Below are 25,703 nucleotides of genomic sequence, written 5' to 3'. Positions count from 1 at the left end.
TTTGTGGAACTTTAATTTTAGATTTAAAGTTGAAGATATAATACCACCTTTCCCAAAACTGATTTAAAAAAAAAAAGGTAATATTTTTTTTCTGTCACTGTAGGCTGATCACGAAAGCGGATTTAATTTTCATTTTTATGATATTTTACTTAAATTTTCTGGAAAATTTTTTATTTCTTTGCGAAAAAAAAAAAATCAACAAAAATAGGGTTAATAAATTTTGGTTGGCATTCAATTTTATATATGTTAGACACCATTAGCCGATTCACAGCCTCACAGAGTCACTTTTTCTGTCTGGAAGTTGTTAATATTAAAAGGGGAAGTGTTCTCTATCCAGGAGCGTGGCTCCTACGCTTGCACAAGACCTAATCAGCACGACCCCCCCCCCTTTTGGTTCGAACTATAGGGGACAAGGAGATCATTTTATAGGAAGGGCAGAGATAGATACAAGGGTGTAGGTGTGGAAGCCAAGTTCCTGGTCACGAAATTTTGTTCCTTGCAGAAAAATGAGGAAATTTTCAGTTTTGGTTTGAAAAATCTTTAAAATTTCTGAACACATTGTTGTCGTATATACAACTAAATATGCTGATTTGTCTTGTTCCATAAATATTTTTGGTAGATTAGAGTACTATCTTTTTGAAAAATAAAAATGGTTTTAACTGGGAAAAAACATGAGTTAGGGAGAAATTAGCAAATAGCTATATTATGGTTTTAGGAGTCTTAAATGATGTAGAATAGTTACTAATGTATGCCTTTTTTTTATGGAACAATGTAAGAAGATTGCACAATAGCTGCTCAGGGAGGTGATAGTGGAGACATAGTATGGAAGCATGACGCACAAATAGGAATGATAATTTAAAAAAAAAAAAGTCGCAACATAATTATTGTGGCAAGATGATTAATTCAGGGGGGCATCTAGACTAAATGGCATTTGGCTGGTGGCAACAAAGATGTGGCGAAATGCACCAAGGTCACTAGTGAGGTGAAAAAGGCAATGGAGAGGAGACAGATACCGCAGGCTCAATGGCTCATGCAACGAGCTGAATGACACATCAAATAAAACAGATTAGGGCTGATTCCTATAGCTCTAGAGCAGCTGCACTAGAGGCAAGTGGTAGTGGTTCCTCTTCACAGGGTAGAAATGGGGGCAGGAGGAAGAAGCAGAGGCAGGCAAAGTTGCCTGTCCAAAGATCACAGTGTGAAGGCAGCCCCAACACCAGTAGTAGATGAGGATATCATTGAGGTCCTTCAGCAGGATCATGCGATATACAGGATTCAGGATACCAGACAGAGAAAACTAAATCAGGTCTAGTCTAATTGGGAAAGGTAGAGTGAGAAACGCCTTCTCAAAGTGGTTCTTTTATCATAGCATCCCAGCAAATGCCACTAAGGAACCATACTACAAGAGCATGCTAGACATTGTGAGGAAGGCTAGCTCACGAGTGAAGGGGCCCTCTGCATACTAACTGATTAATGTTTATTTGCCCCAACAAAAGGAGCTAGAGGAGTACATTGATAAACTTAAGAAAACATGGGGAACTATAGAGTGAATGTTAAGTGTGATGTTGGACCAGACCCATTAGACAGTCCATCATCAACTTCATTGTTTATTGTGATGGTAGGACTGTGTTCCTAAAGTTTGTGGAAACATCCAAAGAGGATACATAGGATATATATATATATATATACAGGGAAAATGTTCTGTGGGGAGTGCGGGGGGCTGCCCCAGACACATGGGGGGGCAAAATGACTATCCCACCCCCTATGGCAATAATTCCTGCCTTGTTGATGCTTATATGTGTGCTCCCATTTGCCATACACTTGTGCAGGAGCCGCACTCGCAGACAAAAAACTCTCCCCATATGTGTGTGTGTGAATTTTTGAATGATGTGGTACAAGAGGTGGGGGTACAAAACAATGTCCAAGTGGTGACAGACAACAACACCTTTAAAAAGGCTAGAAAAAGATTGATGCACAACAATAGGTACCACCTATTTTGGACACCACGTGCAGCCCACTGTTTTGACCTCATGCTAAAGGACATGGGGAAGAGATCCTTGGTAGAGGGTGTGGACGAGGGGGCAAGACAAGTGACCACATTTGTGTACAACATAGACATGCTTTACAGATGTTGAGGGACAAACGTGGTGGAAATTTGGTGAGGCCTGGCATTACTCAATTTTCCACCAACCACATTTCCCTGAAGAGCTTTTAAGGCGAAGATGGTTGGTCTAAGGCCTAGAAACCATAGCCATAGCTTACTTGGGCATGTCTAATATCTATTCCCCAGCTTAAGGGGGAGAGTTTGAATATTGTTGTAAAGGTATAATGGGAAATAGAATGTAATAGTGTCATGCATATATGTTAAAATATAAGGGCATACTCATAATTTAGCTTTTTAAGTATCAATAACATAGAATGACCAAGTGTAGATCATGCTCTAAATCATTCTACCATACGACTTTCTCCTCCTTTTTGTTCTCTTCCTCTTCTCCCTCTCCTTTTCTTCTTCTTCATCTATCTTTTTCCTTCTTGGGTTCAGCCTACATCTGAAAACTAACTTCCCATTATTTTCACCATCAACACACAACTTGATCAATAAAGACAGACCATTAAACACATGGTTTATAATGTAGGACTAGATTTGAAAGTCAAACTAGACCCAAACTGCAAGATTTTTAAACTAAGAACAACCATAACCAACCCAACAACATAACAGAAAATCAGAATAATAGAAGATAGTCGAGCAGGCTATCGATTTCAATATGGCAGTACTAATCAGGTCAAACCAGCAGCAACCTTTGGAACTAAACCCAAGGACTGAAAGTAGTTCAATTGGATTCAAAACAACTGTAATCCATGAACCGAAGTCAACACAACAGCAAGATTCAAACCAGTCCAATCGATCTCTTTATTTCAGAAATTCTGTAACAAGAAGGAAACCAGAGAACAGAGACTTTAAATCACCAAATCTGAGACTGAAACAAGGATAAATAGTGACCAATATCATGCACAAAAATCAGAGGAGTCGATTGAATTTCTGGGCAGATTAACACAATCGGCCAGAACTGGAGAAAATTTCATATCAGTCAAATCCCTGGTCTGATGATCCTCAAACTAGGATCGATCCTTCCTCTAACCTGGTCTAACAGTAGATCAAAAGTTGAGCCTCATCAGGTGGCTAATTCCTCAGATCAGTGAGAGGTCGGTTGGGAGAAATCTGAGTTTCTTAAAATCAGAAAGTAAAAATAAGATCAGATCAATACCTGGAACCGTAGGGCAGTAATAGACCTCGTAATTAACCTTGAATACCTTAGAAGAGATGAGAGAAATAACTTGAATGAACCTCTTGGACTTCACGCCGCAAAGAGCCACCGGATCAAACACCAGTCCATCACTTTGATCACACAAAAACACACTCACAGGGAGCAAAATGCAGACGCATTATTTCATTCAAAAAATCGTGGGGCCTTAATGGGAGCCCACTCTTTTATTTATAATAATGATGGGAGTTTACAAATATTAGAAACTCACTTTAGTTTCCAAAACTGAAATAGGAAACTAAATAAAAGCAAGTCCTCTAGTTACAAAAATTAAAATTAGAAACTAGGAAGGTACATAAACTGAAATTAGAAACCAACTTTTTACTGAAATTAGAAACTAACTAATGACTGAAATTAGAAACTAATTAACCCCACCAAAGCTCAACTAAAAAGGAAACCAATGAAAAATAGAAACTAATTAGTAATCCCGAACTCAATCTTAAAGCCCCTCTTTTAGACCTATAAAAGTGGTCCAATACACTCCAAACCACATGGACTGAAGGCCCAACACATATACACCCCAACCCTAGGCATATTCCTAATAAAACAAGCCTATTTTGGTTAATAATCTGCATCAGTCTAACTATACCCAACTAATATCCGAGCTCCTACAAGAGAATGACACAGATGGACTCACTCTTTAGTTGTCAAAACCATGCTCAGAACCCAATTTCACTGAGCTCCAGTGCTAGAATAGTTATCTTCAAACATCCTATACTTAATCAACCTGCAATCCCTAAGTCTTAAAAAAGATATAGTTCTACACAGATTACAAATAATCCACTCCATGAAAGAGTTAAGAGCAACTAAATCCAAATCTAATTTCTTCCGGTTTCAACTAAATCCTCCATTTTTTTTATTGACAACTATGCAGCTATACTAATCATGCAAACAACTGTAAAATTGGAGTAATCTTAATATTTTTTGTTGAATTGTGATAAGGATGCCACAGGGGGCATTCCTGGATTTCCCCTAATCAACTCTAATTAATAGAGTAGGTGGCTACAGGGGGCAGTACTGTAATTCCTTCTCTCCTCTTTTTATATAAATAAAGAAGCTTGGATAGTCCTCTAATCCATCCAAGCATTACATTCCTAATTCAGCTGTTAACATTGTTCAAGTAAAATGCTAAAATGATAGCATGACTAGGCATATGCACAAACAGTACCCAGACAGGAACTCCAAAGCATATGGCTTAATGACTGAACCCAAATAAAACAAGAGCTATAAATGAAGATTACACTAGTTACAAAATTACTATATATTTGATCAAAAGGGAAATGTCACTTGAAGATAATACAAATTACATACTCAATCATAAAGTCCACTGATATATCCTTCAGGCTGACTCTCTTCAACTGATTCTGAACCATACATGCGGCATTTTCCCTACAATAATCTTTCCCACAACTGCAGTCATTCAGGTACAGAATTATACGTCGATCAATAGGCTCATTTTTGAAATTAACTCGAGAAAGTAGTATTTCCTGAAAATTATAAGAGAAAAAGCATTAAAAAACTAAATAAAACAAGTTAATAGAGAACACAAAGATATACGAATCAGGAAATTAACTGATCAAATGAATACCTTCATCATTTCCCACGATGAATTGCTGCTTGGAGAAGAATCAAGAACTGCCTTATATGCAGGATTTGAAATTGCAGTCGCAGCTAAAACACCAACAGGTTCACCAGCAGGATAGAAACTGTTGGGATTAGTAACAGCCTCCCCACCATATTCAAATTGGACGACAGAATTGCTACATACATCTCTCACAGTCCCATCATAGCATATGACAACATCCCGAAGAATGGCCATTAAATTCTTGAACAGTGTTCCCGGTTCAGTTAGTCCTCGAGAAGAACGGACAAGCACTTCCCTAGAAGAAATAGAATGGACCAACTCCTCATAAGGGTTCAAACCTTGAAAGAAACAGTTCTTTATAAGACCAAATGCCTCAGATGAGTATTCAACTCCATTGATAGGATATTTTCCCTGGAAAAATAAAGTCATATCCTCAACTAACGTCCTTGAATAAAACTTTCCCCTATCTGAAAGCTGCATGCCTAAGAAACCAAGTTGTTGGACGACCTTTGTAACAGCTGAATCACTTTTTGAGTCAATTAGACTGCCAAGTGTAGATAACTTTAAAATGAAGTTCACAAAAGGCAGTTTTAGGCTTCTCAAGTGATTTTCAACTTGCAGTTCTACCAGTTCATTATATGTTGATCTCAAGTGAAGTAGCAAAGGAGACATATCTTGAACACATTTTTGAACAACTTCAGAGTCCACTTTGGGAATGAAGAAATCTTTCAAGCCAACACTGAAACCTACTGAAAAAATATTTTCCATAAGCAGAGGCTGTACAGAATTAAATAACTTGACAGCCGCTTTTGAACCCTTTTGAAAGAAGACAGAAGAAATAACCTCATTGAACAAGGACTGGAGCACATCTCTATTAAAATCAACTTTCAATAACTCACTTCGACAAATCAAGTGTCTCTCCCCAGAACAGTCAAAACAAGTAGGAAAAACAGTCTGTAAGATCTGCAAAGCAGTCCACAAAGGTCCAGAACGGCAAGCCTTCTGCAAGGCAGGCTCTGGAAAGCCATTTGGAACAAACATGGCTAATTGTTGAGCAGCAGCTTTGTCAAAGAAATACTTCTTGAACATAAGCTTCAGTGACAATAGAGAATCGTTGACCAATTGCAAGTTCAGGTTCCCACTATGAGAGCTGCACAACTGTTTCTCCACAGTAAATAACTCCAACACCTCGGCCTTTGCAGCAAGAGATTGAGGATAGAATAAATGAACACAGTCACCATCAAAATCAGCACCAAAGGGCCCACAAATGAGAGGGTTGATCTTGACAGTGTGATCATTGTGAACATACACTGAAAATGCTTGCAATGAGTGCTTGTGTGTACTTGGCGGCCTATTAATGAAAATAATATCCCCATCCATAATTCGCCGATGGACAACTTGGCCAACTTGCAAAGATGTGTATCCTTTTGATCCTTCCCTCAGTGAATATGTGGATACACCATCTCTATATGTTAAGCACAATTTGTCATCTACCAACTTTTGCAAATGCTCCATGTTGTGTATGCTAACTTTCTCCTCAAATGTAATCCTTTGGGCAATTTCTAGTGGTAGACCAATTTCATCAATCCCTTTATATGCATCACCCGTTATCACACTGCGAGAAGAGAACCCTGATCCCTTTCTGATAAATAATGTTCTCATCTTTTCAAGCCATTCTTTTGTCGAGGAGTTATTTGTCTCTTTACTGATCCCAAGTCTTGTATTCATATCTCGAGATGCCTGATAAGAAATCCACCCCACCCCACAAGAAAAATAAGAATAAGGTAATAAAAACAACATTAAAAAAAGTGTACTAAATTATTCACAACAGAATTTAAGTAAATATGGAGAACACCCAATTGCTAGAGACAAATGTATGATTCCTCTACCACATACATAAACAAGCTTTGAAGACACCACCACTTGATGCATATTTGTAACATAAGTCAAAGTGAACTCAAATAATTAAACATTCATCACATTTAATCAATATAGACATGCATCCGAACTAATATTTGTATTTTTACCATACAAATACAAGGTAGTGAAGAGTCCAATATTACCAAAAATAAACCAAACAAATATTTACCTTCGAAGAGCCCCTAAAATGAAGATATTGTCCAATTGCTAATTGCAACCCATTAGCTTCAATTTCATGTGACTCAAAATTGGGAGCCCCTGATCTTGAACTCCTGATGGTTTCAACTTCCTTAAGGACTTTCTTTAGCATTGATACTGAAAGATCCTGGAAATCCAAACAAAGATTAGTATCAATCACCGATTTAAACTAACAGAAGCAAAATTTACTCAATAATATATGAAGCATGAGATTTAAGTACGAACTTACAGTAGACATGATACTAATTCCATCAGAAATGTCAGGCACAGATAAACAGTTTGGAGGAACAGGTAAATACTGCAAAATATACCCATGCTGAGAAAAGTGTCCTTTCCCAGCAAGCTTCGTTCTGGTCTCTTCAGGAATTCTTTTAAGAATTTCAAGAGCCTGCAAATTGTCACAAGAGCGAAGCCAAATGAATGGAAGCGCAAGAATATTCATAGTTTTCAAGGAATGTAACCAGAGAAAAAAAAAAAAAAAAAAAAACAATGGAAGGAAAATAAATGATCAATAAAAAAATAAAATAAAAATAAAAAAAGAATGAAAGAAACAATAAAATGCATCAAAAGATCCAATGCACTGTCAAGGAGGTATATAACTTTGATGAAACGATCTATGTTCCAAAAGAATGTCATAGAAATTACGCGGCTGAAGTTTTCAATAACCTTCAATCTTTATTCATATTGCCTTTTTATTTATTTATTTATTTTCCTTTTAGGTCTTAACAGATAAGAGTCAAGTAAAAGACAAAGGTTAAAACACCCAAAATCGAAACACTAACAGCTACAAGGATTATCAAGGAATAAGCCAGAGGAAACTGTTCAAGCGCTCCAGTTGAGTCTTTTTCTCCCAAGGTGAACATAGATTCTAATAACCCAGTAACTGGATGTCCTTTATGGTGGGTATGAGAGAAGGGAGAAATCAACAGAGACTCTAAATCATCACATTGAAATACTCCATGAGTAAAAATAACCCCAGTTTGAGATGCATGTTAACTTCAGAAGGTGAGTGATCTCAAGTAAGTGATTCTCCGGGTCTTAACTCCTAATCTGACAGTTAACGGACCAGTAGAATGTGCATGTCTGCTCTTTCTAGGGGATTATGCATCTTGACTGATTAGTTCAGCTGTTCCCTCTGATTTTCTCTTTCCATTTTCTCAGGTCTTAGCGGGTCTTTAGTAGGGAAAAGGGTTAATGTTGAGTGTTTCTTGGTGGGACATTGATGCTTTTCACATTGCGGTGAGGGTGTAGGGATGAGTTGGCTTTTGAAGTTGCCAGTGTATTCTGGGAGTTGGAAGGTGTTGGTAGCTGTTTATCTTTTTCCCATTACTTTTTTCCTCCCCTTCCCTAACCTCTGAACCTGTACATGCTTCAGTCATACAAGTAATGTATTTCCTTTTTTTAAATTGTCAAAAACAAAAAAATATTACTGTAAGGAGAATTAAATAACATATATGATCAGCAACCAGAGAGAGAGAGAGAGAAGGACCTCGCTAGGAAGCAAACTCCGTCGAAAGTTATCACCATAATGGTACCCATATCTATCTAAGAAGTCCCAGAAACCAGCTCGTAACATTGACCTGTGCGGAACCATCAATTCCAAATAAAATGCATCATCTTTCTTCTTTTCTTTTATAGACAATTGGGGAAAATCCTACAAAACAAAGAAGAAAAACCTTGATGGTGAAAAGAATCTTGGATAATAATCAAAGTGATGTTACAAAGTAGTTACTCAAATCAATCATGTCCCAGAAGCCTGTAGCAGGGTAGTTAAGAATCAACCCCATAAATCCACTTCCATTACCATTTGAACCCCGCAAATTAACCACTACAAACCAATATTGCTCTTTGGGAAGAAAGCTAACAAAGAAGAGAAGATAGAAACAACCAAATATTCGGACAGAAAAACATTGGCAACTTTGAATGATTTCCTTGGTAAGGTGATTCAGTCTACGCCCGTCTCACTCATATTCATATTGAAGTTGTTCAGTTGTGTCAGTATCAGATGGGGGTATAATTGTACATCTCTTATTTTTTCAAGTCCTTTAAGTGTAAAGTAAACTTTTTCTTGTTGGGGTGAATTAAAAATTAAATACCAAAGGGAAAAAAGGGAAAAAGAGGGGAGGGAATATACAAGGCCCAAAGGGAAAAGGAAAAGGAGGATACATCCTTAGAGGAGGAAGGGGGAGGGGGAAGTCAAAATAGACAGTGGCAATCCCCAGGAAATAACAATAAGCCTATTCCTTGGGGAATAATCAACTGAATGGGGGGTGGATCAATGGAAGCTTGAAGGAGATATCAAAGTAGATGGCATACCAAATCTTATCAAAGGATCTGGAATTGGAACTCCATCTACGAAGATTGCACTCCATCCATATATGGTATATGGCGGCCCCAAAGGTGAGCTTCACAGCAATGTCGTAGATAAAACTACTTGTGAAGGTGATGTCGATCCATATCCACTCTCTCATAAGAGGGAGGGGCCTCCTCCTAGCAAGCTAGCATTTGACGAGGACACGCTTCTAAATGATGGAGGAGAAAGGGCAGTCAAAGAACAGATGACTAGAATCTTTTGGACCATTCCAGCAAAGACAACAAGCAGGGGAGCGGAAGTGTGGTGGTGGATGAGAAAGGAGAGGGTGAAAGGGGATCGTGGAAGGGGAAAATTGTGCCTACTTCACTGCTTTATTCTGCTCGCTTCTCTCCATTACTTTCTTTCTCACAATTCCCCTTCTATTCTCTCTCTTCCTCTTCTTTTATAACTCACACTCCCCTTTCTCCTATTCCCTCTTGGTCATAACCCCCTCCCAAGGTTCACGGTATTGGGTTTCGACCAGGTTGTGACCTCTGGGGGGACCGAAATTTCGTGGGAAACATGGGAAATTTCGAGGATACCAGGGAATTTTTCCCGATATAATGGAAACTTAGGTTTCGACCCCCAAACAGTGTTTTTTTTTGTCTATTTTTTGTGTACAGCATATTTTAAACATTTCTAACACATTCACATCATTAGTTTCATTAAAAAAAAAAAAAAGTCTTACTTGTGTGGTGAACCAAAGGTTCGATAATCACTATGCTGACTTGTTGGCTTAAATTCTGAAACTTTACTACATCATGACTATATATAGTCTACAATCTATATCAAAACATAAGACATAATTCAAATGATCCAAAATAGATAAAAATATTACATCATCAACAGTTATCTATCAATACTCAAAAGTAGTGACTCAATTACTCGACACTTGAAAGTAGTGACTCAATTCCAAGTCGAGTGTCTAGGCGGTTCCATCCCACGAGCTGCGTACCACTGTAGATGTCATAGCCGCTCCTCTGAATGAGAGAAATATGTATCCCATGACATGTTATGGGCCCAATTATCTTGGTAGTCTCTCACCGCTCTCGTATAAGATTCATCATCAAAATTAGCTAGGTATCCCAGCCTAGGGAATGGGTTAGTCACAATCATAGGTTGTGGGCCTTGTGGCCCTTGTGGGTATGGCACAAAAGGTTGGGATGGATACGCAAAGATACCGTCAACAAAAGATGACCCACCACCTGTAGAACCCTCCTGTTCGAATGACGAAGAAGATTCACCATACTGTCCATAACCACTTCCATATCCAAATGATCCCGTGCTCTCGAAGGATGGTTCACCAGCATATGCATCATACTGTCCCGAATACCCATAATGCGATGCAGCTGATCCGATGCTCTCAAAGCCACTATCACCATGATGTACTGCACTAGGGCTCGAGTCAATAAAGTCTCGTGCACACCAATGCCTAGATCCTCCACCTTGTCCCAAACCCATGGATTCCATTGTGGTAGACAAACTAGATATATCCATGCTTTGGCCCATCTCATTTGTCTCATCATGAGGCCCAAACCTTTTACGTGGTCCTCTACTATAGCCTCTATGTTCTCGGGAACCATGATGTTCACCTTGTTTGGCATGTGTGAACTCAGTCTCCCCTGTGAATCTGACTAGATCTGGTTGTGGAACCGTGTCACTTTCCATGCCAACTAATCTTTCCTCTTCAGCTCGTATGGCAGCTACTCTATCACCGAAATCATACCCACCACCACCACCACCCCCACCACCATCATCATCATCATCATCATCATCATCTTGTGTCTGGTTAGGGGACCGAGTGTAATCTGATGAGGGGGACTGATACTCTTCGTCTTCAATTCCTCCTCAAATGGACGTGGTGACTCAACGTAAATTCTCCCCTCTTCTGACATATATTCTTCCACATTAACACCCATTCCTGAAGCAATTTGACTATTAGGCCGACCACCTGCCACATCTAAAAGTGGCTCACCTCGATCTCTAACCCACTCATAAAGGGGATCTCCATCATCCGACTCAAATTGGAAGATATCAGCAAGCTCGATTGGGGTAGTATCATTCTCCATGCCAAGGCGTATGTGCTCTTCTTTCAATCTCATATTATAGTGCACATAAACCAAGTCAGACAGTCGTGCAGCACCCAATCTGTTCCATCTCTTGGAGTGTATGAGGTTTAAAGTACTTCAATTGCGCTCACATCCAGTGGCGGAACATGTCTGAGATAACACTTTAATTGCTATTTTGGACAAGTTGGGTGAGTCTCTTCCACATTGCACCCACCATTCAGCTGCATAAACCAATGAGAGACTATTAGGTGGGTTTCTATGATGGTACATAGCTGAATATGAAAGAAAAGAACAAGGTCATTGGACCAACCAGCAGTAGTGGTATCTCGACCCGCAGCAGTAGTTGCGCGGCCAAAACTCCCAGTTCCATCCCTAAAGGCTTTCATCTATACGTGGGTACTAAGGTTAGCAACTTAATGTTCATACCCTAGGTTAATAATTGCATCAATTAATAACTTCAACACTCACCTACGTGCTGATGATATTCTGTGTGGTTGGGTTTGACTCAATCTTCTCCACCACGGTGTGGACCGCATCTATGAGATCATTTCTTAAGCCAAGCCTATGCTTGTATTGATACTTGGAGTTTAGGTAATAAGTTGAAAATAGTTAAGGTGAACAGTGGGTAAGCAAAAGTATATGTCAGTATTAATAAGTTCAATTAAGGTGAATAAAGCAAAACTAACCAGCCTTATGTGGAGAATGCGTGACCTGCCTCTCCCAGCGGTCCTTGATTATGGCAAGGACCTTCTTGTTACCCTTTCGGTTCACCGCTTCCACCTCCATCTTCATCATTTCAATGGTTGCCCATATGATTGGTAAGGTGGGTTTCTTCTGCGAGTCAACCAACTTCAAGACGCTCACTATCGGATCTAATGTCTTCACCACTTTCTTGACATCATCCCAAAATTTTTCACTAGAAATAGTGGCCCGGGCTGCTTTTCCTCCCTGAGAGTTAGATCCATCCCAATGAAACCACTCCTCAGAAGCAAACATGGATCTCAATCCAGACTTCGTCTCAAAGCTCTTCAAGGCAATATAGTTCATCGCGAACTTTGTCAATCCTGGCCTCACCAAGTCCCCACCACATTTTGTTCTTAACAAGTATAAAGCAAAGCCATGGTTGTACACATATGTGGCCACCTACCTCGCTTTCTCTACCACACATTTTACAATCTTCAAATTTCCCATATCTTTTAACATAAGATCTATACAATGGGCTGCACAGGGAGTCCAAAATATATGGTACATTTCATTGTTCATTAGCTTTTCCCAACTTTCTTGAAGTTGCTCCCATTATCAATCACAATTTGTATCACATTCTTGACCCCGACATCCTTACCACCTCTTTCAAGAGGTTGTAGATGTATTTTGCATCTTTCTTCTCACTGGATGCATCAATTGACTTTAGGAAGACTGTCCTTCCATCACAATTCACCATGAAATTGATGATGGACCGTCTAGTGGGTCCAGTCCATCCATCACACATCACAGTCACCCTATAATACTCCCACATTGGCTTCAGATTCGCAATGTAATCTACCAACTCTTTCTTTTGCTTTGGTAAATATACATTGTATATCCCATGAACTGTTGGCCCCTTCACACCTATACCAGCCCTACCAATCTCATCCAACATGTTTTGGTAATATGACCCTGTGGTCATATTAGCTGGAATGCTATAATAAAAAGCCTAGTTGGAGAAATCCATCCCCACTGTCTCCTTAACATTGGTCCACACTTGTTTCAATTTTAACTGTCTCGAGTCCTACCTTCGATATAGTGCAGGATCAGATTGGAGAACATCAACATTACGGTTACGTGTTGGTGGTGGGGGTGGGGCTGGGGCTGGGGGCTGGGGCTTGGTCCCTCACACTCTGGGACATCCTCAACAGAACATATGGCTCTCTATGTCTCAATCTCCTCCTCCTCCTTTGTGGCTCAGGGTCTTCTTCAACTGCTCAAGATGAACCAGCTCCCCTAGCCCTCTATACCCGTCTTTCCTCATCAATATCAAGCTGGGCTCTACTTGCTACAAAAGTCCTCCTCAATTGTTCAACCTCTTGTGTTGTTTGTACATCATCCAAGTCAGGTTCCTCATTGTCATAATCTTGCTCCCCCAACTCTAGTAATGACTCAATACAAGCATCATGGTATTCATCCCTAACTGCCCTCTTCTCCTTCCTCTTTTGCAACCCTCCTTTTAAATGCTCCAATATGCTCCTCCTGATCTCATTGGATACATTAGGGCAGCCCAACACATTCCTGTCCCCACCTGCTAGATGCCACTTTAATCTTGTGGCCCCACCAGACATGATTTTTTTCTAGCAATAATTACATTGAGACTTCCTCTTATCAGCTGATAAGGGTCTCCCATGCAGCCATGCAATGTCCCTACCTCTATCACTCATTATGCAACACTTGTTCAAACAAAAAAGAAACCAATTATAAACATATATGCATCCATAATGACTCATTAGAACAATTAAAGATAACTGCAAATACCCAACAAAGCATTATATTTTTTACCTATTTAAAAATTATTTAATTAATAAATAATAAATAATTAAGAAACATCACATTAGTTTACAAACATGATTGTAAATGCATTTGTAATACATTCAATAAATTTCTTGAATTTTCAAACCATAATAGATAATTTTTCGTAATTATTTACATTTTTAAAATAATTTCAGCATATATTTAATGAATTTTCGAAATTAAAAAAAAATAATAGCAAAAAAAAAAAAAAAAACTGAAACCATCAACTTGTAGATCGGCTGATGATGTTCAACATATATTAAGTTGAACACCACAGACCAACTATTAACCCATTTTTTTTTTCAAAAAAAATGTTGTATGTAAATGCATTTTTAAAAACAGCAAATAAAAAAACAAACATTAACATGCAAAAAAAAATTCAGCCACCGTGAATGCGTAGGTCGGGTCCTCTTAAGCAACATATAAAAAATTGACATGATTCGACCATATTTACTAACATATTATATAAAAACAATGATTAGTGGCAAACTTAGAACTTACCTTTTTGGTCCAAGATACCTTTCTTGTGTAGAGGAAGCACCAATCACTCTTAGATTCAACTTTAGTAGTAAAAAAAATGAAAATCCCCACTATTTCCCCCAGTTTTCGACACTTGGGAGAAAAAAATCACAAGAGATGGTCGAAATATGTGGAAACAGAGAATGGCTTCTGTTTCAAACAACTTAAATAGGACCTGGTTCAACCCAAATAGTCGAACCAGGTCGAAAATGTCGAAATTTGGGAATTTTGGTCGAAACCTGTTAAAACCAGGTCGAAACAGGAGATTATTAAAAAATCCCCTATGGTTTCGTTTCGACCTATGTCAATACTTGCGAAACAAGCGAAATCGAGTATACGAACCATGCTCTCTCCCTCTTTTATCTTCTCTCTCTCTCCTTGCCCACACCTCTTTTCCTCGTATTTTCCCCTTCTCTGTCTCTCTCTCCTCTCCTACAAATCTCTCTTTTCCCTTCATTTTCTCTCCCTCCTCTTTTACAGTTCTCTCTTTTTCCCCTCTTTTTCTCCCTCCACCTCTCCCACGGATCTCCCTCTCCCCTCCTTAGATTTGTCTAATATGGGTGGGGTCCACAACAATTTAAAAGAAAAGAACAAAAAAGAGAAGAAAAGAAAAAATCTAAATAAAACCCCCTTACTACTAACAAGATTTGAACCTAGGACCTCTAGATAGACAAAGTATTAATCACTATGCTAACTCATTAGGTCATTAAACAGAGCCTGACTTTAAATATTTAAGCAAGTTTAGAGAATAACATAAAAGAGATCTATTCTAAGGTTCCAAACTTCGGGCATTACAATTTCAGTTTGTTAGATGGGGTAATGACTAGTGTCAAATATGACACCAGCCCTCTTTAATTATAATAACGGAGAGAAAATTCTAGAGAACTACAAAAACCATTAAACCTCTAAGAGTCCGTTTGGCAACCGATACTTTCCCTAAAACCCAGTATTACAACACTCCCCCTCAAGTTGGTGCATATCACATATGCCCAACTTGCAGATAATAGAATGAAACATCTTACAACTAAGACCTTTAGTAAATACATCAGCCAGTTGTTCACCACTGGGAACAAAAGGCACAGTGATGAGACCCATGTCTACCTCCTCTTTGATAAGTGTCGATCGATCTCCACATGCTTGGTTCAATCATGCTAAACAGGGTTATGAGCAATCCTAATGGCAGATGTGTTGTCACAATAGATCTTCATTAGAAGGGTGGTAGGGACAGCCAAATCTGTAAGCAGATCATTAAGCCATAGGAGCTAACAAATGTCATGTGCCATAGCACGGAATTCTGCTTCGACACTAGAACAGGGAACCATGGCTTGCTTCTGGCTTCGCCATGTAACAAGGTTACCACCAACTATGGTTTAAGATCTCACTCTCACCCCCCTATCTCGCTAGTCCAAAAAAGAGAGATCTCGCCGAGATCATGTATTTTTTTGCAGTCAACTCGGTGGTTGTGATCATATGGTCTTTGTAGTCCCTTAAACTAGGTATTTACTCTATTTTAGGTCTTCCAAACACAATGGAAATATCAGCTTTTTAAAAATCCAACTTAAAATGGTACTTTAACTTTGTACCCTATGTAAGTAGTCTCCAGCTCTTCGGACCCTAGGCTAGTATACTCTATTCCACAATCCACACTCCATAACCAACACACGACACACTATAATCTTAATTTAAAACACATCGTAGATAATTATTTAATCGAGTAACAATTAACATTGATGACTGATGAGTCATATTAACATACATTTGAAAATTTGAAATGACATAAGATAGGAATGGAGATCCTCAAGCAAAAACACCAAAATTCTTGCCCCTTAGTGGTTTTTCTCAAAAAAAAAAGTAGAGGTGAGATTTCGGCGAGATCTTGTCATTTTTACACCTCGCCTGTGATCTCGTCTCGCTAATCTAAAAAAACGAGATCTCGCACTGAGATCTCGTCGAGATCTTGAACCATGTCACCAACAATGGTGTAATAACCAACAGTAGACATGTGGTCATCAGGGGAAACAGCCCAATTAGCACCGTGAAGGCCTCCGCCCTAAGGTGATCATGAGGATAAAAAAGGATGCCACGTCCTAGAGCAGATTTCAAGTACCAGAGAATATGCAACACAGTTTCCATGAGAGTCGAGTAGGGATCATGCATGTGCTGACTAACCAGGCTGAAGACAAATGATATGTCAGGGAGTGTATGAGAAAGATCAAGTGTCCACGTCGAGTTCTCTCTACTGTCTAACATTGGTCCTCCTCAGAGATGAAACTCACTGGTGTAATTGCATCCCCTTCTAGATGCTTACCAAACTCAGTCTTCTCTGATCTTCGACACGTGCAATTTCTTTTCCTTCAATACGCCCTGCAATTTGTATTTGAATTCCTCTAATCTCTAATATCTCCCTGTATCCACAAGACCACCTTCTTGCTACTCAGTTGACCATTAGCATCAATAGGAGTCTCAGCCGGCTTACACCCCAACATGCATGACTCAGAGAGAAGATCAGACACATACTTCCGCTGAGACAAGTAGATCCCACGAGAAGATTTGGCAACTATAACGCCAAAGAAGTGACGAAGCTGTCCTAGATCTTTGATCTCAAATTCCTCATTCAAGTATCTCTTGAGGCAAGAGGTTTCTGCCAAATAACAATGATATCATCTACATAGACTACCAGGATAGCGATCTTCCCACCATATCTCTTGATTAACAAAGTACGGTTGCCATTGCTTTGAGAGTAGCCTATAGCAACCATAGGCTCATGGAAACACTCGAACCAAGCATGAGGGGATGGCTTCAGCCCACACAATATATGCTTCAGCTTGTATACCTTCCCATGAGTTTTAGTGCAAGTGAACCCAGGAAGAATGTCCATACACACTTTCTCAAGTTCTCCATGAAGAAAGGCATTCTTCACATCTAGCTGCTGGAGATCCCAATCTAAGTTGGCAGCATAAGCTAAAACAATACAAATTATCTTCATCTTAGCAACCAGAGCAAACGTCTCCTGGTAGTCGATCCTATAGGTCTAAGTAAAGCCCTTGGCAACAAGTCTGATCTTGTACCAATCCACTACACCAACAGCCTTCTGTTTTACTGTGAAGATCCACTTACAACCATCTGTCTTCTTCCTAGAGGGAAAACACACTAAATCCCATGTGTTATTCTTCATTAGAGCCTACATATCTTCAACCATTGCTTCCTGCCATTGTGAGTCTACACTCACTGCTGCCAGGTATGGGAATGGATACAGAGGATAGAGAAAATACAAAACTATAGTAGGAAGCAGAAAGTGAGTCATAAAAAATAGTTTTAGCAATAAGATGTAAAGTACAAGATCTAGTGCCTTTACGAACAGTAACTAGCATGATAGGGTGGATGCTAGATATGTAGTGGTCTGAGTCTACTATCTACTAATATAAACATGTATTTCTGGCCACGGCAAAGTAGGAGGATCACTCTCCCCCTGAAACGGGATACTGGTAGGGATAGCAAGTTCAAGAGGCAGCACATCCTCCATAATGGAAGGAGACTCCCCCGAAGAGGTGTCGCAATGTAGTATGACGCAGATTCGTGAAAGACAACATCCATAGTCACAAACCAACGATGAGTGGGAGGATGAAAACACTGATAACCTTCCTGAGTAGGAGCATATCCCCAGAAAAATGCACGGAGACCATGATGATGAAACTTTTGTATAAGGATAATGATCGCGAGCATAGGAAATACAACTGAATACTTTAGAAGGAAGGAAAAAAGCAGCGGAACCTTGGAGAAGATCCAGAGGGGAGCGGAAGGAATGGACCCAGGCTTCGGTAGATAAGAAAGGCAGCAGTGAGAATCGTGTCACTCTAATACTAGGGAGGAACATGCATCTCAAACATAAGAGAGCAAGCTACCTCACAAAGGTGGTGATTCTTCCACTTAGCAACCCCATGCTAAGCCAGAGTATCCACATAACTAGCTAAATGTATCATCCCATGATCGGAAAGCTAAGCCTGAAAGGACCCTTTGAAGTATTCATAGCCATTGTCGCTTCGAAGAATTTTAATGGTAGCATTGAACTGAGTCTTAACCATACGGTGAAACTGTTGAAAGCAATAGAAGGTATCGCCCTTGGTTCGCATCATATAAACCCAAGCGGTTCGAAAATGACAATCAATAAAAGAGACAAACCACCGATAACCATTAACAGACACAGTGGGACAGACCCTAAATATTAGAATGTATCCATGAAAAAGCAGTGGCGCTTTTGTTTCCATAAACAAAATAATTTATCCGAGTTTATTTGGCCAAAACACATACCTCACAAAAAAACTCGAATTACAATTTTTTAAAGGAAAAACCTAGCTAAAGTTCCCAAAGGGGAATGCCCCAACCGACGATGACACTATAATAACTCAAAGATGGGAGGTGTCATGGAAGATGTCTGAAGAGCCTGACTAGAGACCAATTCCAAGTCATCATCAAGCAAATACAAACCACCACACACCCTACCAAAGCCAATCGTTGCCCCTATCACCAGATTCTAAAAAACACAATGAAATAAGAAAAGAACATTGCAATTAAGACTAGAAGTAACACCACTAATGGACGAAAGGTTAGTGGGAAAACAAAAACATGCAATACAGTAGAACAAGATAAAGAAGGGGTATAGCTAACAGAGCCCTTTCCCAGAATAGTGGAATAAGTCATGTTGGCCAACTTAACCTTACCATTAGCAGGAGTAGTGTACTATGAGAAAAGAGGCAAGCGGACTGTCATATGATCAAAAGCCCCAGAGTCTATAATCCAAGGAGTAGAAGGAACAAACATAGTTTTGCCACAGAAGGAGATACTTGACCCAGAAGGGGTGGAATGAGCAGAGCTTGCAGTGGCTAGGGCAGGAGAGTCCGAAAGTGTCCAAAAGGCGTCGGAGGGCAATAAGCTAATCAGATGATAGCGAGATTGCTGAGGTTCTAGGAGCAGAGTTGTTGATGTACGATGTTTTGTATTCCATCACAGTTTAATCCAGGGAGTGTAAGGGAGCGCAGCCCCCTGCTCAAATTTTTTATTTGAGGGCAGTTTTGTACTTTCTAGATTAGGGTTTTTCTATATATTTGTAGAGTTTTTTTCTCTGTAATGCAAGCAATACTAAGAGGTGCGAGGGACGAGCCCTATAACCCTACTCTCCATTGATAGTGAAGCAGGATCTCATCTCACCGAGGACAGAGGCAAGCTTAACCTCGTAAATCTATGTGCATTGCTTGTTCTTATTTTTCAATTATCTTATGCATTGTTTTAGGGTTGCGTTTCTAGTTTCTACACAGAGTCAGGGTCAAGGCTTTCAGTATAGTTGACCTGCCCAGGAGTATCGGCACGACCCTTCCATTGCCCTTTTCCAGATGTATCAACAAGACGGTCATTAAGCTTCCATCAGTGCTCCTTGGTGCGACACTCATTCCCATAATAGTCGCACTTCACTGGAGTCCTGGTAGAGGAGCCACCAGACTGTGAGGCAACACTAAGGGACTAAATGCCAGAGACTAGTGTAGATCTCTCAATAGGAGTAGCAGCAAATTGTGGAAGCATAGTGGTACATCAACTGTCCTCAAGTTAGATCACAGAATAAACTTGATCCAAGGTAGGAAAGGGGTCACGATTCAAAAGCTGGGACCGCAGCTAATCAAACTCCACATTCAGACCTCCCAGAAAGTCATAGACCTGAATCTTGTCCTCTCACTTCTGAAAACGGGTGACATCTACAGGGGTGGGAGGAGTATACTCATAGAAGTCTATGTCAGTCCATAGTGTCCGCAACTCATATAGTACTGTGACATAGTCAGCCTTCTTTGCCTAAGATTATGAACCTTCTCGCAAAGCTCAAAGACCTGAGCATCATTCCCCACCTGGGAATAGATATCCTGGACAGACTTCCAAATCTTCGCTGTGAAGTCAATGAGATAGCCATATGAAAATTGTGGCAACATGGACTTGACAAGGCCATAACCAGAGAGTTGACACACTCCCACCTGTCAATCTTAGGACCAGTGACCGAACGCTTCAAGGTTCTAGTGAGGCACCCATAATACCAATGGGACTTGATGGAGATGCAAACAGAGCATGACCACATAAGGTAGTTTGTGCCATCAAGCATGATAGCAGAAAGAGGAAAGGTAGGAAGGGTCGTGGTGTCTCCTCCAGTGGAAACAAACAAGCTGGTAGACATGGTTGCTACTCAAGGGGTTGTGCAAATAGAAAAGACACTAGCCGAAGATAAAGAAAGCACAAAAAAAAAAAACAAAAAATGCTAGAAAACCCAAAAAATAATAAAGGGTAAGAACCATGAGAAATCAATTTTGGGGATAGGTATAGAACAGAGACCTCAAGCGGAAAAGTGGTTAGTACATACCACAACAAAGATAAAGGACACCAATCGCAACAAACATCAAGATGACTAGAGCATCGAGCAGGGAAAAAACATCCAGGAAATGGGAAAAATGATTTCAGAGGAAAAAAAAACCCTAAAAATCAATATGAAAAAAGGATTTAGGTCTCTCAGATCATTATAGAAGAGTCTTGGTAGTTTAAAAAGCTCCCACCATGAGTGAGAGAGAGAGAGAGAGAGAAGCAAATGAATAGAGATGGAAGGAGGCGCTGAGAGAGAGAAACAAGAAAGAGTGATGGAAGAAGAAGGAGAGCCCTGACGGTTTCGGATCCTATTGCTCTGATACCATGTTGGATGGGGTAATTACGTGTGTTACATATGACACCAACCCTCTTTATTTATAATAACGGAGAGAAAGCTCTAGAAAATTACAAAGACCATTAAACCACTCAGGGTCCTTTTGGCAACTGACACTTTCCCTAAAGCCATTATTATAACATAGTTTGTTATATTATAATGGCATCTGTTTCATTGTGTAACTCATAGTTGTCACAGAGCCAAGGCGAACCAAGGCGGTGGAGGGTTATCTAAGCGCTTAGGCGAGAAGCCACCCGCCTTAAGGCAAACAAGGCAACCAAGTGTTATTTTTTATTTTCCCTATTTTCTAACATTATTTAGTAAGCTATATACACCTTGTATCATAAAAAATAAAGATTAAGCAACATCATGTCATTAAAAATCAACATTTAGCCATATTAAATCATAAAAAATTAACATTAAGCCATTAAGTTATAAAAAATCAAAATTTAGAGAAATGCTCTTTTTCTATAATAAGTTTGACTAGTCAAATGATATTATTTTTACATGAGACTTTTTGTATTAGTTATAATATAAAACCAACTTTCCAACAAGTCTAAGATCACTTAAATCTGAGTTGTAATGACAAAGTTATGCTTCGATCAAACTTATCCTTTAGGGGGGCGAATGCTGTTAAAATCGCTTGAATGAAAATAATTTGATGGATATCAAAACAAAAAATTATTTTACCGAACTTTTGGTTTTTAGCAATGTTTTAACATGATAGAATTTATAAAATTTTCATAATTGAGAAAAACTCCAGCATTTAAAAATTGAAAATCGCCCCTATAACCAAAATCCAGTTTTTGTTCTTGGACTGGTGGGTTGACTTTTTATCCTTTTGGAATTTGATTTTTAAACTATTTTTATGGGATTCAAATATGGGGAATTTGCTTATTTATGAATAAGTGCCAAAACACAAGGCGACATGCAGTGCAGTAAGGTGATTGTCGCCTAGGCCCCAGGCAAACCGCCTAGACGCCTAGTCGTTGCCTTGGCGATGCCTTGACAACTATGGTGTAACTCTTAGTTTTTCCCATTTCTCCCCAACATCATCGGATGGAATAGAGTTAATTGGGGGTTTCAATAGGGCAGTAAGCCTGTAATCCTTTATGTCATGACACTAAAATAAACAAGACGGCGACCAGCAAATTTCAGGCCTAGCTGAAGTCAAGGAACCCAGAATGAGGCCTTAACTGCCCATATTTTATGTCAAAACCAATTATGTCTGCTAATCTAGGATATTTTTTCTTCTTTTCCTTATCCCTCCCCCTTTCCCCCTTCTTCTCGTTTAATTTCTTTCTCCTTCTTCCCATATTTTATCCTCTTTTTGCCCCTCAGTCTAGGCTGGGCAATATGACAATTGAGGTGACAAGTCACCTAGGCTCCAAGTTGCCTTGTGGCTAAGAAATGGCCTAGGCAAACCCTCAACACTACTCCTGTAACTGAACCCAAGTTTTTCCCTTTTTATTAGTGCATGGTACAATTTTCAGGAGTGAGGGTGGAGTTCTGCACTCAGTACTTTCCATTTGGACACTTTAAGCAGATTTTATTCATCGAAAGGTCATTTACATTCAAATGTATATACGTAACTGTCATTTAAAATACAATACCTACTATCACATTACTTTTCTTCCAATTGACATGCATCACACATGCCCCACAGAAAGCCCCCCCAGTACAAGTAATTAATGATCGTAATAAAACTGTCATCTTGATTATATAGCAATCACACGGAAAAAAAGTAATAACGGCCAGAGACAGTTATCATTTCCAGACACAGCAAATCACACCTCCACTTTATGAATTAGTGACATGATTCAGGGATGCACTTTAGAAGCCTCGTCAACAATTTGCAATAAGAATGGCATGTAACTAATTTCTTCAAGAAGAAGCAATTGGAAACCAAATCCATATTTTCACAAAAATGCTGGAGACAAAGGAAATGGGCTAAAGACTAAACAAGGAAGCTCATTACAAGCAAGGGCAAAACAAGTAAAATCTAGGTAGGGTTCCACAAACCCTAACAACCTATCTCAGCTGTTCATGTTCTCAGCCACCAAGAGAGCACCGCCATCAAGAGGGAAGCCATGGCGGAGGGGTGTTGGCCTTGCGGACGGCCACAGCCAAACAGGCAGCTGACCTAGCGGAGGTGACAGCCACGATGGAGGGATCCGGCCTTGAGGAGGGAAACGGCAAAGCGGCTGCCGGCCAAGCATAGATGGCAGCCTAACAGGCTGCTGGTCATGCAGCTGGCAGCAAATCAGCGTTAGCCAAGCAAGCTAGGCACTTCAGGCGGTGGCTGGCCTTGCGGGGCTGGCTGGGGACCAAGCGCCGGCAATGCAAGACAGCGATTGGGGAGAGAGCAGGCAAAAGGGACTAGAGGCGTCAAGGCTGCTGGCTGAGCGGAAGAAACCAAATGAACCTAGACAGGCCTAGTAGGGATGGTGAACTACGGGCTGGCGACCAAGTGGCAACTCCAACCGACGATGCTCCAACCAAAGATGAAGAAGTAGAGAAAGGGAGGTGAGGAGGATGAAAGGAGAGGGAGAGGGAGAGACTAGAGAGGGACAGAATGAAGAAGAAGAGAGAGAGAGAACAATGGCCACTGGAGATCCTTTGCTTGACAAAACCTGTTTTCTTCTTGGGTTATGGGGTAAAAAAAAATTGCTGAGTTAAGTCACTAAGAACTTTGTAAGACCAAGAAAGCCAAGGACAAGATTATTCCACCTGGACATCAGGTATTTCATAGCTCATATGCAGAGACAGATTAGAACCAGAATAAACAAGACACATTTAGAAAATACACTAATATAATGCATTATTATTCAATACAACGATGTATAAAGAAACAAAATATACTTCATTCGCGTAAATATTTCACAGTTTACCGGACAATATGTACATGGCGCATTTGAGGGCTTATCACTTTCACGAATGTCCTTGACCTGAAAAGTAGTGTGGAGATCAAGACAGTGAGGGATTATGACAGGAGAAAAACAGCATAAAGCTAAGATGTAAAAGCATGTATAAAAAGCACATTTCCCCTCATTTGCATAACAAACTAAGAGCATTTTGGATGAAGTTACGTTAAGGATTCTATAAGACTATAACTACCAGTGTTTATAGAAAGAGCAGAAGATCGCAGATCCACAATAAGCAAGCAAGCATAATAAGAATCAGTAAACTATTTGATTTTGTACCCTCCAAGAGAGAATCATTACAAAAAAATATCAACATAAGTAGATATACATACAGACATCCAACCAGACAACAAGAGGTAAACACTTAGGATGCTTGTTCATCCCTTTACAGGTAAACATGATAACCATGCAGGCTTTGACCAAGAGTGCAATAAGATGGACTGGGAATCTCTTATGCATAGCTCTTATCCAAATATATTAGTTATACATTTTCCCCACAAAGAGACAAAAGATAATCATGCGTATTTGAACAGCGCGAAATAATTTCCACATGAAAATTTGTCATTCTTTTTCTTTTTCATTTTCCCAGAGGTAGTCAGAAGAATTATATAAAAGGAAAGATGAAGAAGACACCTATCTAAAGGGGAAACCCCCAGAAGCTACAAAATGTACAAAAGGAATGGTCCTACAACAACACAAAGATTAAAACCATCAACTAGCACTGTACACTGGCCATGCACAAATTTTACACCTTTTTATGTTTAAAAGCGCCAAAAAAAATAAAGTCCTGAAGAAATAAAAACCAACTTCTTTTTCATTGCTGGAAGAAGCATCGTGGACAATATAATCCTCTGTCATGCAATTGTCCGCAGCTTTGACCGAAAGTCTCACCCCCCTGCCGCCCTCCTCAAGATTGATATTCATAAGGCTTTTGACACAATCAGTTAGGATTTCATTTCAAATGTCCTTCGCCAAATGGCATTCCCTCCCTCTTTTCTTAATTGGATCCACACCTGCATCTCCTCCCCTAAATTCTCCGTCCTTGTCAACAGGAGCTCGGTGGGGTTTTTTCCCTTTGGGGGTGGCATCCGTCAAGGTTGCCCGCTTTCCCCCCTCCTGTTCTCTCTCTCCTTGGAAGTCCTCTCCCTCTCCATTCAATCTGCCACAGACCTCCACCTCATCTCTCCCATTCCTAAGTGCAAAAACCTCCTTCTCACCCACTTGGCTTTTGCTGATAACATCATGATCTTCTCTAAAGCTGACTCCCTTTCCATCACCATTATCATGTCCAGCCTTCATTCCTTTGAAGCCCTTTCTGGCCTCAAAAATCAATCTCCTTAAATCCAATATCTTCCTCTCCGGTATCTCCCCCAAGACCAAAGATCACCTCAGTGCCATTATTGGTATCCCTTTGGGCTTCCTGCCTGTCAAATACTTGGTACTCCCCCTCATCTCCACCAGGCTCTCTGCCCACCACTTGACTCCCCTACTTGACCAGCTCCGTAAAAAGGCTACAACTCTGGAAAGGCAGACTTCTCTCTTTT

At 39.9% G+C, this 25,703-nt stretch overlaps 1 protein-coding gene across 2 annotated transcripts in view; it reads right to left on the bottom strand.

Annotated features, from left to right (window-relative positions):
- LOC122080955 (DNA-directed RNA polymerase V subunit 1) overlaps positions 1 to 25,703 on the bottom strand; it is an 89,343-nt gene that overhangs the window by 35,366 nt on the left and 28,274 nt on the right. For both annotated transcript variants that reach the window (XM_042647857.1, XM_042647858.1), the window contains exons 5-10: positions 24,127 to 24,183; positions 8,516 to 8,680; positions 7,256 to 7,414; positions 6,998 to 7,153; positions 4,912 to 6,648; positions 4,635 to 4,810 (exon numbers count right to left, since the gene is read on the bottom strand). In XM_042647857.1, coding sequence (XP_042503791.1) covers positions 4,635 to 4,810; positions 4,912 to 6,648; positions 6,998 to 7,153; positions 7,256 to 7,414; positions 8,516 to 8,680; positions 24,127 to 24,183 — 2,450 coding nt within the window. The remainder of the gene's footprint in view (positions 1 to 4,634; positions 4,811 to 4,911; positions 6,649 to 6,997; positions 7,154 to 7,255; positions 7,415 to 8,515; positions 8,681 to 24,126; positions 24,184 to 25,703) is intronic.

Source organism: Macadamia integrifolia, chromosome 6 (assembly GCF_013358625.1).
Source record: "Macadamia integrifolia cultivar HAES 741 chromosome 6, SCU_Mint_v3, whole genome shotgun sequence".
NCBI lineage: Eukaryota > Viridiplantae > Streptophyta > Magnoliopsida > Proteales > Proteaceae > Macadamia > Macadamia integrifolia.
The sequence above is the reverse complement of the archived record's forward strand: the minus strand, read 5'-3'. Positions and strand labels throughout refer to the sequence as shown.